Genomic DNA, 14,563 nt, shown 5'->3' with positions numbered 1-14,563 from the left:
ACATGCTGCTACATGAAAAGGGGTCAAGTTCCATTGACTCTGTAAGCTGATACCCACGCAGGGCGCTTTTACCCAAAAAGGTGGGTGAATGTGGAGAGCACCGCTTCACTGGTATTTTTATATGAGGATGTTTATGTTGAAATCAGACAGGAAAGACCTTGGTAGACCACGGTGACTGTGTACACTCACCGGCCAGTTTATTAGGTACAGCCATCTAGTGCCGGGTCAGACCACCCCTTTGCATCCAGAACAGCCTGAATTATCCGGGGAATGTATTATAGGTCGGAAACAATCCACAGGGATGTTGGTCCATGCTGACGTGATGGCATCACGCAGTTGCTGCAGATTGGACGGCACTACACCACCGCCAGCCGCCTGTACCGTTGACACCAGGCAGGATGGGTCCAAGGACTCATGCTGCTTACACCAAATCCTGACTCTGCCATCAGCATGACGCAACATGAACCTGGATTTGTTGGACCAGGCAACGGTTTCCTACTCCTCAGTTGTCCAGTGTTGGTGATCGTGTGCCCACTGGAGCCGCTTCTTCTTGTTTTGTAGCTGATAGGAGTGGAACCCGGTGTTGTCTGCTGCAATAGCCTATCCGTGACAAGGACCGACGAGTTGTGCGTTCTGAGATGCCGTTCTGCACACCACTGTTGTAATGTGCCGTTATTTGTCTGTCTGTGGCCCGCCTCTTATCTAGCATGATTCTTGCCATTCTCCTTCGACCTCTCATCAACGAGCTGTTTTCGCCCACAGGACTGCCGCTGACTGGATGTTCTGTTTGTCGCATCATTCTCTGTAAACCCTAGATAGACATTGTCGTGCCTAAAAAGCCCAGGAGGGTTGTCTGTTTCTGAGTTACTGGATCCGGCACGGCTGGCACCAACGATCATACCACACTCGGTCGTTTAGGTCACTTGTTTTGCCCATTCTAACGTTCAAGTTGAACAGTAACTGAATGCCTCGATGCCTGTCTGCCTGCTTTATATAGCAAGCCACGGCCACGTGACTCACTGTCTGTAGGAGCGATCCATTTTCGTTGAACGGGGTGGTGTACCTAATAAACTGTCCGGTGAGTATATGGTTTGAGCAACCATATAACCTTGTTATTCTGTTTGTGCGTGCGTCTGTCACTTTTCTGATCGCTTTGCATGCCTTATCTGTGCTGTGACAGAGGCTTGGCAAGGTGTTAAAAGAAATGCAGATGGATGGATATTCTCCAGACTTGGCGGGGTATTTCCTGTTTTGTCTTTTGAGGGGAGACTGATGTGGTGCAGAGAGAGGGAAACCTGAAAGCAAGTGACTGAGAGGAAGGACAGACTGAAAGACTCAGTGGATGGGACTGAAGGGAGTCGGAGTGAAGAGACTCTTGGAGACGGGGGCTTAGCAGTGATAAGGTTTCCTGGGGAGAAGCCTGCTTGGAATTAGAATGTTCTCGAAGCATACCTACCAGCTCTCTATTCAAACTTGTAGTCTTGTACATTAAGAGTCGTTCTTCATCCTCGTACGTTAGTTACTCTGGTCGGCTTATCGACACTTTCAAACTGCCATACCTCAGATTCTGTACTCACACGTGATCATCTGTATGTGGAGGCATATTTTCGTCATTACTGTTGAGGATAGAATAATAGCTTTGCAAATAGGTTAAATTAATATGCGATTATCCATCCTTGTATAGGCCTACATGGCTAGAGTGTGTTCCAGCTCTATTACCCCCCCCCCCCCCCCCCATCCACCCTTGGCAGTCTGTCTGCTCTGTGATGAGCGGGCTGTCACCAGATGTGTGACTGAGAAAGAACAGCTGTTGTTCAGCTTCACAGCTGCTTCGCCTCGTCCACACTGACTCCATCACATCTCCTTGACGACCATGCGTTCCTGGAAATCAGGAGCTGGGTTGGGGATCGAATTACATTCTGTTTACGACTTGTTTACGGTGGGCTTGATTGAGTCATGAAAATATTGATATTGTTGCCGAGGGAGGGATTTGGACAGTCTCTCTCGTCCAGACTAATCTCCCCCAAGGACATTTTGATATGTTTTGATTGAAGGGCACTGGTACAATATCTCGTGTGTGTGTGTGTGTGTGTGTGTGTGTGATAGTTTAGGATTGCTAACCAGATGGAACTGAGACGAAAGTTAAGACGTTTGTTGTGGCCAGAGTCACCAGAAACCAAAACTAAATTTATGGACTCTGACAAGGTTGACGCCCCACCTCATTTAGGTGCAGAGTGTGATCAGCTGGACATTGACATCCAGGAACCTTGGCCATGGTGATCTAAGCAATCGTATCTTTCCTTTATTGAGGAAGCAGTGACTGCAACTTTATGACCTGCCAGTCACGTCGGTTTTATTGGAGTAGAGGTGAAAGGGACACTTCTACCGTCTCATTCGCAGGTGCTAGACATGAGTATGTTTTAGCCCAAGGATCTGATGTTATTTAATTAGATTTCTCCTGTTATGTTTTTTCCCCAACCCATCTGACAGATTGTGCCCGCGATCCGGGAAATCCAGGGATCAGAGCATAGCCAGATATGAATGTAATCAACGGGAGAGAGCAGCCCGGCCCCAGCCCAGAAGCCAGAGATGAGAGATTTGGGTATTTTTAAAAAAATCGGTGTGAATCGCCAAATAGGGCTAAAAGCAGCAAGACCCCTAATTTGAGGACTTAAGTCACAAAGCCGGCATTATTTCACCACCCGCGTGTTTGTGATTTACCGGCCCAGAGTGAGAACTCCTGACACACAGCCGAGAGAAACCTCTACCAGGCTGGCTCTGACGCAACTAAACTCCTGAACCACTGTTTTACCCTCACGACAATGTCCTTGCTGCTGTTCGAAATATCTAACGTCACCAAATCTGTACCTAAGGCGTGTCAATGAAAACACTGTGCAATGCATATCAGGTTTGCTGTATTGGCAGGAATGGTGTGCGCGGCGCGACCTTTGACTGCCGTCTGGAGTTGAAACGGAGGTTGTTTCCGTTGAACAGTGCACTCGCTGCATGTTGCCTCCCATTCAGGGTCGTAGTGTGCTAATACAGTAGTTTCCTGGTATTCAGCTAGCTAACCGATGGTATCATCGTCATTTCAAACAGTTGAGGGTTGACTGGGGAGCAAAACAGGGAAAGCATCTTCATTAGGGCTAGCCCAGTGCCTGGAGTGAATCAGCTGCTATTTGAATCCTCATCGTTTACAAGCCGTCGATGGCCTCCCACCCACTACTATGCTAGGTTGGGGGGGAAAGCAATTGTGCAATATTTGAGCTGCATTTTGTGCCCGCTTACTTAAACGAAAACGCAACCGACGTAGGCCAACGTCTGCGGTGCTGAGTATTCTTTCCTCGGTGGTTCACGCTGTTATTCCTCGATCAGCCTGTCACTCACTCTCAGGCAACAGAATAAACATAACCCCCCCCCCCCCCCCCCCCCCCCCCCCCCGATGGAGTACTACAGTTTACAGAGGCTACCAGATAAGACCACTGTACAAAATCAATGACCAGGCAATTGAGTGGATGAGTCTGGAACAACCCGCAGTATGTTAATCACCCGTTTTTAATGGCTTACTGGCTGAACTGTAACAATGCAGTATGAAATAAACCCAGTCTGAGCAGGACTAATTATTCCTCCAAGGACCTTCCTCAAATGTATTTACATGAACCTTTCCCAGGATCTTTTCGTCTGTGTTCAGAAGAGCGATTGGTCTGTAATACATACAGTTGATGTCGGAAGTTTACATACATTTAGGTTTTTCAATCACTCCACCAATTTCTTGTTAACAAACTATAGTTTTGGCAAGTCGGTTAGGACATCTACTTTGTGCATGACACAAGTAATTTTTCCAACAATTGTTTACAGACAGATTATTTCACTTATAATTCACTGTATCACAATTCCAGCGAGCCAGAAGTTTACATACACTAAGTTGACTGTGCCTTTAATTCCAGAAAATGGTGTCATGACTTTAGAAGCTTCTGATAGGCTAATTTACATCATTTGAGTCAATTGAAGGTGTACCTGTGAATGTATTTCAAGGCCTACATTCAATCTCAGTGCCTCTTTGCTTGACATCATGGGAAAATCTAAAGAAATCAGCCAAAACCTCAGAAATAAATTGTAGACATCCACAGGTCTGGTTCATTCTTGGGAGCAATTTCCAAATGCCTGAAGGTACCACGTTCATCTGTACAAACACCATGGGACCACACTGCCGTCATACCGCTCAGGAAGGAGACGCGTTCTGTTTCCTAGAGATGATCGTACTTTGGTGCGAAAAGTGCAAATCAATCCCAGAACAACAGCAAAGGACCTTGTGAAGATGCTGCAGGAAACGGGTACAAAAGTATCTATATCCACAGTAAAATGAGTCCTATATCGACATAACCTGAAAGGCCGCTCAGCAAGGAAGAAGCCTCTGCTCCAAAAGCGCCATAAAAAAGCCAGACTACGGTTTGCACCTGCACATGGGGACAAAGATCGTACTTTTTTGGAGAAATGTCCTCTGGTCTGATGAAACAAAAACAGAACTGTTTGGCCATAATGACCATCGTTATGTTTGGAGGAAAAAGGGGGAGGCTTGCAAGCCGAAGAACACCATCCCAACCGTGAAGCACGGGGGTGGCAGCATCATATTGTGGGGGTGCTTTGCTGCAGGAGGGACTGGTGCACTTCACAAAATAGATGGCATCATGAGGCAGGAAAATTATGTGGATATATTGAAGCAACATCTCAAGACAGGAAGTTAAAACTTGGTTGCAAATGGGTCTTCCAAATGGATAATGACCCCAAGCATACTTCCAAAATTGTGGCAAAATGGCTTAAGGACAACAAAGTCAAGGTATTGGATTGGCCATCACAAAGCCCTGAGCTCAATCCTATAGAACATTTGTGGGCAGAACTGAAAAAGCGTGTGTGAGAAAGGAGGCCTTCAAGCCTGACTCAGTTACACCAGCTCTGTCAGGAGAAATGGGCCAAAATTCACCCAACTTATTGTGGGAAGCTTGTGGAAGGCTACCCAAAACGTTTGACCCAAGTTAAACCAATTTAAAGGCAATGCTACCAAATACTAATTGAGTGTATGTAAACTTCTGACCCACTGGGAATGTAATGAAAGAAATAAAAGCTGAAATAAATCATTCTCTCTACTATTATTATTCTGACATTTTACATTCTTAAAATAAAGTGGTGATCCTAACTGACCTAAGACAGGGAATTGTTACTACGGTTTAAATGTCAGGAATTGTGGAAAAACTGAGTGTAAATGTATTTGGCTAAGGTGTATGTAAACTTCCGACTTCAACTGTACTTGGGGTAAGCTGCCTATTCTCATTCTAGTGGATAAGTCTCTTGCCCTTAATGTTGTTCAACGTTTCTCCTCCTGGGTGGTTTTCTTAACGTGATGATTGACTGTAAATGGAGCCCAACCCCCACCCAACCACCCCTGTTCTGTTTCTCACCCTCGCAAAGCTAGTTTATTATTCACCATATTTCTAGTTATAAGATTAAATTTAGATTCAGGAATACCCTTCTAAAACGCTGACTTTAATCCCTATCCAGATGGGTATTTGCTCTGGCAAGTGACAGCTATACGGTACATGACAGCCCGTAGAGCAGCATGTCCCAAACTCTGTCCCCAAGGGGTGCACGTTTTGGTTTTTACCCCACACTGCTGATTTTCAAATAATCGAAGCTTGATGAGAACCCAAAACGTGTTTGGGAAACGCTGCCATAGTTGACAAGCACTCATTAAAACAACACATTTCACTGCACCTATCCGGTGTATGTGACAATACAATGGCTTTACATGATTTTCAATGAAGAAGAAAAAAGACAAGGTGGAATTCTGGGAAGTGTAATTTTTGGATGGATTGTGGGACTTGGAGCCCATAGTCTGGGATTTCTGGCAAAGGAACCGGAGTGGGTGCCCTGTAATTGTGGTGGTGTGGCTTTTCTTTATGGCTTTGACATGTGGTAATAGGGAATATCTGGGTTCGTCCCACCACAGAAAAAAAGGCATTGTCCAAACAATGTCAAATGTGCTCAAAGGACTTCTCCCTTCCCATTTCTCCAGCTCCTACGTATCTTTTCCCTTTCGTATTTGTTGCACGGACGTAAGGAAGGCGTGGCCTCCATTCTTTCAACAGACCTCTATCAAAGACATTTACATGGGCGGGGTCTGGCTCGTCATTGACCACTCTTAATAGAGACGATCGTTGACGTGCGACAAAGTCACCTGGCGCAACACTGTGCAACTGGACTTAATTCGTCTTAAGTGCTTTTCTCTGTCAGCTGACATTCACTCTGCGCCGCCTCTGTTCCATTCACTCATTAACTTCCAGTGCTGTGTGCCGGCAGACAAGCGACTGACTGTCATGGCTCTCAAACTAATATTGCGGCCCCGGTGACCGAAGCAGTGGAGTCCGTGGCAACAAGGCATCGACGAGGCTTTGAAATAATGGGGAAACTCGGCATACTCACCCAATCCACCTATACCCTCCCCCTCTCTCTCTCTCTCTCTCTCGCTCTCTCATTGCATTCCTGCCGCACCCTCACCCTCTCCCCCTCCCCATCTGTTTAGTCCCCCTCCCCTTGGTCAGGTGCAGTGTAGATGTTGCTTGTCAATAATTTAAGAGGGAGCGCTCTCTCCTCTTAACCAGACGGATGAATTATTAACTGGGCAGAATGGAGCGCCAAGGCTGCAGGGCTGTGTTTGGGCTTTTGTGAAGAGGAGTGATCAAATAATTATATATAGACGTATGAAGACAAACATGTACATATCCTACGTCCACATTCATGCATGTTTGATAAGCGTGCACCTCTAGCCAAATGAATAGCTTCTTTCCTTTCTGTGTGTAGATGGGGTGTGTTTGGGGGTATGTTAGCAGGTTTGTGAGAGGGAGCGCTGAGGCCCACATGTACATTTATCACAGGAGGGCTGGGGAGTAGAGCTGTAGCCGTGTGGTTGGAGAGACGTTCCACAGACGTGATGCATGGCTACCGAACCACTCTGGGTCCTCTGGGAGGAGGATTCACTCCGAGTGGAACACACTATGCTATGCAGATCTTGCAATCGCCAGTTCTCACACACACACACACTTAAATTCATATATCCTTTTGTTTTACACAAAGATACACACACACACACACACACACACACACACACATTGAATGTTTTTCATTTTCTCAGTATGTCTCTTTATACAGCTTGTGCACACACTCCATGCATATCACCATCCTCCCTTTTACAAGGACAGGCGGGCGGAATAGGAAAATTAACAAGGTAGCAGAACGGCACAAAGAGAGGGGAGAAAGTGAGTCGGTGTTTACAAGCAGGAGAGCGGCTTAAGAGGGAATGAACGATGTGACGGGACATTGGAGGTAAAGAGAGACGACTTGAGACCCTGGGAGATAAAAGGAAGAACCGCGGAAGGGCGGTGGATGAAGAGGGGCACACTGACATGGAGCAAAGTGGTGGAGATGAGAGAGAGATGGGGACTGAGGGATTGGGGAACGCAGAGAAGAGAGAAGGGAGCGCTACTTTGACCTTGAGATGAAGAGAGAACGAGCGAGAGGAGGGGGAGCGGAGGGGCGGGAGAGAAAGGGAGATTTGGAGAGAGCTCGCCGGCAGTCAGCGACAGCCAGAGTTGAGAGGATCAGTCTGCTTAGTGTCTGTCTGATCGACAGGAGAGTCAGGGGGAAACAGCTGGAGGCACTCTGCGTGCGTGTCCCTCTGAGTGCGTGCGTGTCCCTCTGAGTGCGTGTGTGTCCCTCTGAGTGCGTCTATCTTTGTGAGGTGTGTCTTTGTCCCTGCACGGTGTGTGTTTATTGAGTTTGTGCTCTGCCCATGTTAGGGTGTGCCTTGTGTGTTTGTATAGAAGAGAGGGAGAGAGGGATACCAAGGTGAGTGGCAGAGAGTGAGGGAGACGGAGTGAGAGAGTGGAAGGACCGAGGGAGAGAGCGGTATGACCCGAGCTGCCAGGGCCTAATCCTCTAGCGTGGCCCATTTGGCTGTGATCAGTATACCTGCAGAGCTAATGGATTCAGATGTGGGAAGGGAAGAGGGAGGGAGGGGGGGATGAATGGGCCGGCTCACCGGAGGTCTGCTTTAATATGGCAGAGATGTCATCACTGCACCAACGCTCATCACAGGGGTCAGTCGCATAAAGAGTGGCGGGTGGGAAAAGTGCCTTTGCTTTCGACTCATTTCGTGTTGGACACATTCTGGGCTAAAGTACACAGCAGCACTCTATCCTCTTTCCTGCTTTCTTTTTTCATCTATTTTGGTGTTAAAAAAAATCAAATAACAGAGTGCCCACATGCAACTCACCCATTCTCCCAGCTCACTCTGTAGTTTCTCTGCACCTATGCCCTCTTCTAGTACCGCCTCTGCAGGCCTTGGCTGTCTCTCTCTCCCCTCTCTCTCTCTCTCTCTCTCCCCTCTCTCTCTCTCTTTCCCTCCCTCGATCTCTATTTCTCTCCATCTCTCTCTCTTTCTCTTTCCCTCATTCTGTTGCTCTCTCCCTCCCTCCCTCCCTTTCCGTCTTTCTTCCTCTTTCCCTCTCTCTCCCTCCCTTTCCATCTTCCTCTATCTTTCTCCTCCTCTCTTCTCTCTCTCCCTCTTCATGTTGGTTGCTTGACAACTCAGCCAGAACCCGTACCTGTTCTTCTGTCTCCAATCCAGCCTGAAATAACACGGCTCTTCAAGGGCCTCCAGCAGAGCGCCTCCTCCCTGAACCCTTGTTATTAATTTGTGTGCTTTCCCCACTTGCCATTTTCACATCGTTCTGGCAGAAATATCGGTAATTACGCCTATGCGCTTGACTAACTATATTTTTGCTTGTTCGGGTCGTTAGATGTCAAGGGTGCTCCGCGTACAGAACCGATCACGCTTTTTAAATGAGCCGGACTCCAGGTCGTAAAGCTTCCTCGAATAATTTCTCATTTCCACAGCTTTTTCTCTTAACCACATTTCACTTTGGCCAGCATTGCCAAATACTGTACATATGAGGTGAGCGTTAGTAAAAGCCATCAGGCAGCAGGGGAAACGTACATGCGTGAAATCTGTAATTGGCCCAGTGTGTGGATAACACGACTGATTATGGCTGAGGTGGTAATTATTTTCTTTCCTGCTCACTGCTGCTTACAAGCCGGAAGATGCATGTGACGTTGGCTCTGCGTGTATTCCATAGGCTCAAGTCTGCCTGTTAAATGAGCCATGTGACAATAGGCTATCGCTCGCTCCCGTTTGCTCAGTGATTTTAATGATTCCTGACTAATGCAGGAATGATCAAGGAATATTTCTGAGAAAGAATGTCTACATGAACGGAGTAGACTTGATAAGAGTATAAGAGTCTCACAGGACTATAGAATACAACCTTTTTCATGATATGACGGTCAATACTGGCCAGTAAGAAGTCAGTAAGAAGCCGGGCCTAATGATTTGGGTTTTCTCTGGTCTTCTACATATGTCTGTCAGCCCGTATTGAACTGAAGCACAGCTCTCCTTCGTGATAGTGCGCTCACTCAGATCTAATACCTGTTTTCTGTTGACGCTGGAAGTCATTGTTTTTCAAAGGCACTCCTGTGGTTGCCATCTCCAAGCTCACACTGAAGTGCTTTTGAAAGAAAGACGTAGAGAATCTTAACCTGCCTTCTCTTATTCATCTTAGCTTAGCCTGCAGAAGGCACCGGTTCAAGGCGATGCCCATGCTGGGTCTTTCATGCACAGCACCGCTGAGCATGCTCAAAGGTAGACTCGGCGAGATGATGTTGCAACGAGCGGCGCCGCAGATATTGAGATGAGCGCGATGCAAGACTTTGCTCTCACACTGTCGCACAGAGTATCTGCGCACGTACACGGCTGCACTCCACGCTGCTACAGTGTGGTAGCTACAGGATCAAAACCTCTGAAGTTTAGCCTCGCGCTTCAACGCTCGTAGTCGTTGTGGAAATGGACCCACTGTGTTTACTTGCGCGCAACGTCATCTCGCTGAGTTGACCTTTTTTTAAGATTCACAGTAGTCATACCTTGTTTATCTAAAAGGCTGACGTACAAGGAAATCAGTTTACTGGAAATCATAGAAAGCCATTAACAGGAAATGAGCTGGGTGGTAATTGTGTGAGTCAGAGGCTTCTATTTCGATACTTCTAAATAATAGTCTGGTGTGATGATGCAGGTAATACAGTGCATTCGGAAAGTATTCGAACCCCTTGACTTTTTCCACATTTTGTTAAGTTACAGCCGTATTATAAAATTGATTTAATTGTTTTTTTCCCCTTATCAATCTACACACAATAACCCATAATGACAAAGGAAAAACAGGTTTTTAGACGTCTCAGCAAATTTATTAAAAATAAAAAACTGATATCCCAAGTCTGAGGTCCTGAGTGCTCTGGAGCAGGTTTTCATCAAGGATCTCTCTGTACTTTGCTCCGTCCATCTTTCCCTCGATCCTGACTAGTCTCCCGGTCCGTGCCGCTGAAAAACATCCCCACAGCATGATGCTGCCACCACCGTGCTTCACTGTAGGGATGGTGCCAGGTCACCTCCAGACGTGACGCTTGGCATTCAGGCAAAGGCGTTCAAGCTTGGTTTCATCAGACCAGAGAATCTTGTTTCTCGTGGTCAGAGTCCTTTAGGTGCCTTTTGGCAAACTCCAAGCGGGCTGCTGTCATGTGCCTTTTACTGAGTAGTGGCTTCATAAAGGCCTGATTGGTGGAGTGCTACAGAGAAGGTTGTCCTTCTGGAAGTTTCTCACATCTCCACAGAGGTGCTCTGTCAGAGTGACCATCGGGTTCTTGGTCACCTCCCTAACCAAGGCCCTTCTCCCCTGATTGCTCAGTTTGGCTGCGCGGCCAGCTCTAGGAAGAGTCTTGGTGGTTCCAAACTTCTTTCATTTAAGAATGATGGAGACCACTGTGTTCATGCGCCTTCAATGCTGCAGAAATGTTTTGGTACACTTCCCCAGATCTGTGCCTTGACACAATCCTGTCTCGGAGCTCTACAGACAATTTGTTCGACCTCATGGCTTGGTTTTTGCTCTGACATGCACTGTCAACTTTGGCATTTTATATAGACAGGTGTGTGCCTTTCCAAATCATGTCCAATCAATTGAATTTACCACAGGTGGACACCAATCAAGTTGTAGAAACATCTCAAGGATGATCAATGGAAACAGGAAGCACCTGAGCTCAATTTCAAGTCTCATAGCAAAGGGTCTTACTACTTATGGAAATAAGGTATTTCGGTTTTTTATTTTTAATATATTTGCTAAAAGTTCTAAAAACCTGTGTTCACTTTGTATTTATGATGTGAAGTGTGTTGATGAGATTGATGAGCATTTTTTTTTTTTAATCAATTTCAGAATAAGGCTATAACGTAACAAAATGCGAAAAAAGTCAAGGGGTCTGAATACTTTCTGAATGCACTGTAAGTGCCAAACTGGAAAGGCGCTTTCTTATTCATTAATGTGGCCAGTTTGGCACTTATACCTGCGACAGAGAGAGCTTTTCACCACCGTGAATAATATCCTGAAACTGGATGGTTCATTTTGATCCCGGTGATTTAAGATGTCGATTGGGGAGGGGGGCGGCGGTGAGGTGCAATCCAAATAGATACTGAGAAAGAAAGTCTCTAAATTGAGCTGATTGCTGCTTTTTCGGTCTAGACGAATCAGTTTGACAGCCCCAGCCCCAGCCCCATTGTCTCCCTGCAGGGGGGGGGGGGGGCAGGCAGAGTCACTCACATATGCATTGCTCAATCACTCAGCATTAGTATGAGTTGTTCCCAGCCACTCCTCACAATCACAGCGCTGGCACAGTTAGATGCACACCCGCTAAGACTCAGTCACCCTATTTGCCCACCCTTGTCGAGCTGGCTGGCGACATGCTGTACTGATCAATCTCTACAATACACTGGTAGTGAATCGGGAGGTCGTTCTGTAAACCTGAGCCACAGGCAGAAAATGAGAGACTGATAATGCTTATTTGTTTTTCCCTTTCTCTCTCTCTCTCTCTCTCTCTCCATCCACAGCTGCTTCGTGTCAGCGGGTGAGGGTGGAGACGGAGGTGGAGGCGTACCCTACCGAGTCGGTCGACCTCCGCTGTCAGTTTGTCGACGGAGGAAACACCAAGCTCACACAGGTAGCCAGATATCACTTGATGAGAGAGCCTGCCGTGCACGTCAGCCTTGGCGCGGAGAAAGACAAATATTGCCCTCTGATTTTCCTTGAAAAGGAAGAACAGTACTGTGAAGATGTTGTCTAGAGTTTTAATGTTGCAACAATGTTGAAAACGTTTCTGCATTGAAATTGTTAGTGTGGCTGTTATTCTTTCTCTCCATATGCTATATCATACCTCCTGGATCTGTGAAATCGACTGGACATGTGGATAGACACTATGTGCATTGACTGCCGTCCTGCAACCCTCTAATTCCTTGTCATTCCTCTTGGATGCAGGTGTCGTGGATATGGGAGCCCACGGAAGGCCAGAGGGACAACATTGCCGTCTTTCACCCCACATACGGCGAGAGCTTCCCCGAATCTCCCTTCTCTGGGCGTGTCCGCTTCATCAAAGGCACCTTGACAAGCCCCTCCATTACTATTACCAGCCTGAAGATGGCCGACGCCGGGCGGTACACCTGCGAGTACGCCACCTACCCCAGCGGCAATGAGCAAGGCACCACCAATCTGGTCATGCTTGGTGAGCAGCTGGTTTTTTGTTTTCTGTCACTCTGTGCCCTAATTGCACTCGGCGAAGAGAGGGCTCCGGTGCTATGACTAATGGTGTCCTCAAATGAATGCGGTGTCACGAAACGCATCACTTCCAATGCGCCCACCTTGTTAAGCCGCCGCATCGATCGCCCCGCTTTCCATCCTCGCCAGCTGAGTCGCCGCTGCCTTTCTCTTGCACTCTGTCTCCTATCCAACTCTCAGAGGGATCACACTTCCTGTATGTGCACAACAAATAAAAACTCACTCATGCATTCGCTCCCCATCTCTCCTCTCTCCTCTCTCTCAGCTAAACCCAAGAATTCGGCATCTCCCGTTGTTGTCCAAGCCAGCACCAGCGGCGAACCAGTGGTCGTGGCCCAGTGCGAGGCTGCCGACAGCAAGCCAGCGGCCACCATCAAGTGGATGGGAGCAGTCGGTGGCTCTGAAAACACCACCTCCAAAAAAGGGCCGGACGGCACGGTGACGGTGAGGAGCGAGTACCTCGTAGTGCCCACGCCAGAGGACAACGGCAAGGAGGTCACCTGCATAATCAGCCAGCGCACCCAGGACAAGCCCCAGACCTTCCCCATGAAGTTGGCCGTCGAGTGTAAGCGTGAACGACTGGGTTTCGAAACCCACGGCACAAGAATGTTAACCCTCTGAGCCGAAGCCTAGGCATTACTCAAATAACCTTCTTATTCAACCAAGTGGGTAAAAAACACTTTAAAAATTATAGGCAGTAGGTTTCAGGTCTCAGACAAGGTTGGGTTATTCATCACACGAGCGTGGTTCACAACCTCCATTTCAGAAGCATGTTAGGGCTGCTCTGTGTTTGTTTTAACCTAGCGTGAGACATCAGTCCCTAGTCATCTCAACTCTTGCTGTGAAAACCTCTTCCAATCCTGCACCCCAGTAGGTAATCAGCGTTCACTTGCAGTAACCTCTCTCTCTCCCCTCTTTCTCAGATCCCCCGACTGTGTCCATATTGGGCTATGATAACAACTGGTACATCGGCCGAACCGACGCTGTCCTGACCTGCCAGGCCACTGGCAACCCTGCCCCCACCACCGTCACTTGGACAGTGTGAGTATCCCTTCCCATAGCTGTCCCAGACCTTTTGTAGTATCCCTCTCATGACTGTCCCAGATTTACGAAGTATCCGTCTTATGACTGTCCCAGACTTTTGGAGTATCCTTCCCCATTTTGGTCTTAATTCACCCGGAGATGGAAGAATGACTTGAGACGAAGTCTCCCCTGTCTATCCCAGACAACAGGAGTCGTCAGTCAGGCATAAACAATCAATTAACAATTCCATTCTGATCTGCTAGATTACCAATATTGCCCGTCCTCTGGGGCCCAGCAGCTTGCTTTTATCTCTTAATGGGGAACACAAGTATCTCTGCAGCAGTTAAATGGAAAAGAAAACCATATTTAATTTGTTTTTCTCCTCTTGTTGATTATTACCACATGGTCTTTGTTTCGTCTCGTGGCGCTAGACAGATGGCGGTTAGATAGATAGACTGTTGTTGCAGCCGACAGCCTGCTCCTCCAGTAGAAGTTCTGAGTTAGGAAGGGGAATATGGTACAGGAACTGGTCATATGGTTGTGGTTCTTCCAAAATGGTCTCTCTCTCCTCTCTCTCACTGCTGTTCCCCCTCTCCCTCCCACACACAGCATGTCAGGTCCTATGCCTGACACGGTGCAGATCAACGCCAACAAGCTGATCGTGCGGAAGGTGGACGAGGCTGTGAACACCACCTTCGTCTGCGAGGTGAAGAACCGGCTGGGAGTGAGCAAGCACCAGGTCACCACAGCGGTCATCGGTGAGTCAAGCCCACTGAGCGTGTGACAGC

The 14,563-nt window shown here is 47.5% G+C and overlaps 1 protein-coding gene across 2 annotated transcripts in view; it reads left to right on the top strand.

Moving 5' to 3' along the window:
- LOC120026916 (poliovirus receptor-like) overlaps positions 1-14,563 on the top strand; it is a 76,738-nt gene that overhangs the window by 12,623 nt on the left and 49,552 nt on the right. For both annotated transcript variants that reach the window (XM_038971661.1, XM_038971660.1), the window contains exons 2-6: positions 12,032-12,141; positions 12,456-12,699; positions 13,018-13,317; positions 13,676-13,793; positions 14,385-14,533. In XM_038971661.1, coding sequence (XP_038827589.1) covers positions 12,032-12,141; positions 12,456-12,699; positions 13,018-13,317; positions 13,676-13,793; positions 14,385-14,533 — 921 coding nt within the window. The remainder of the gene's footprint in view (positions 1-12,031; positions 12,142-12,455; positions 12,700-13,017; positions 13,318-13,675; positions 13,794-14,384; positions 14,534-14,563) is intronic.

This window comes from Salvelinus namaycush, chromosome 32 (genome assembly GCF_016432855.1).
Source record: "Salvelinus namaycush isolate Seneca chromosome 32, SaNama_1.0, whole genome shotgun sequence".
Taxonomy (NCBI): domain Eukaryota; kingdom Metazoa; phylum Chordata; class Actinopteri; order Salmoniformes; family Salmonidae; genus Salvelinus; species Salvelinus namaycush.
This window is presented reverse-complemented; position numbering and strand designations above follow the sequence as displayed.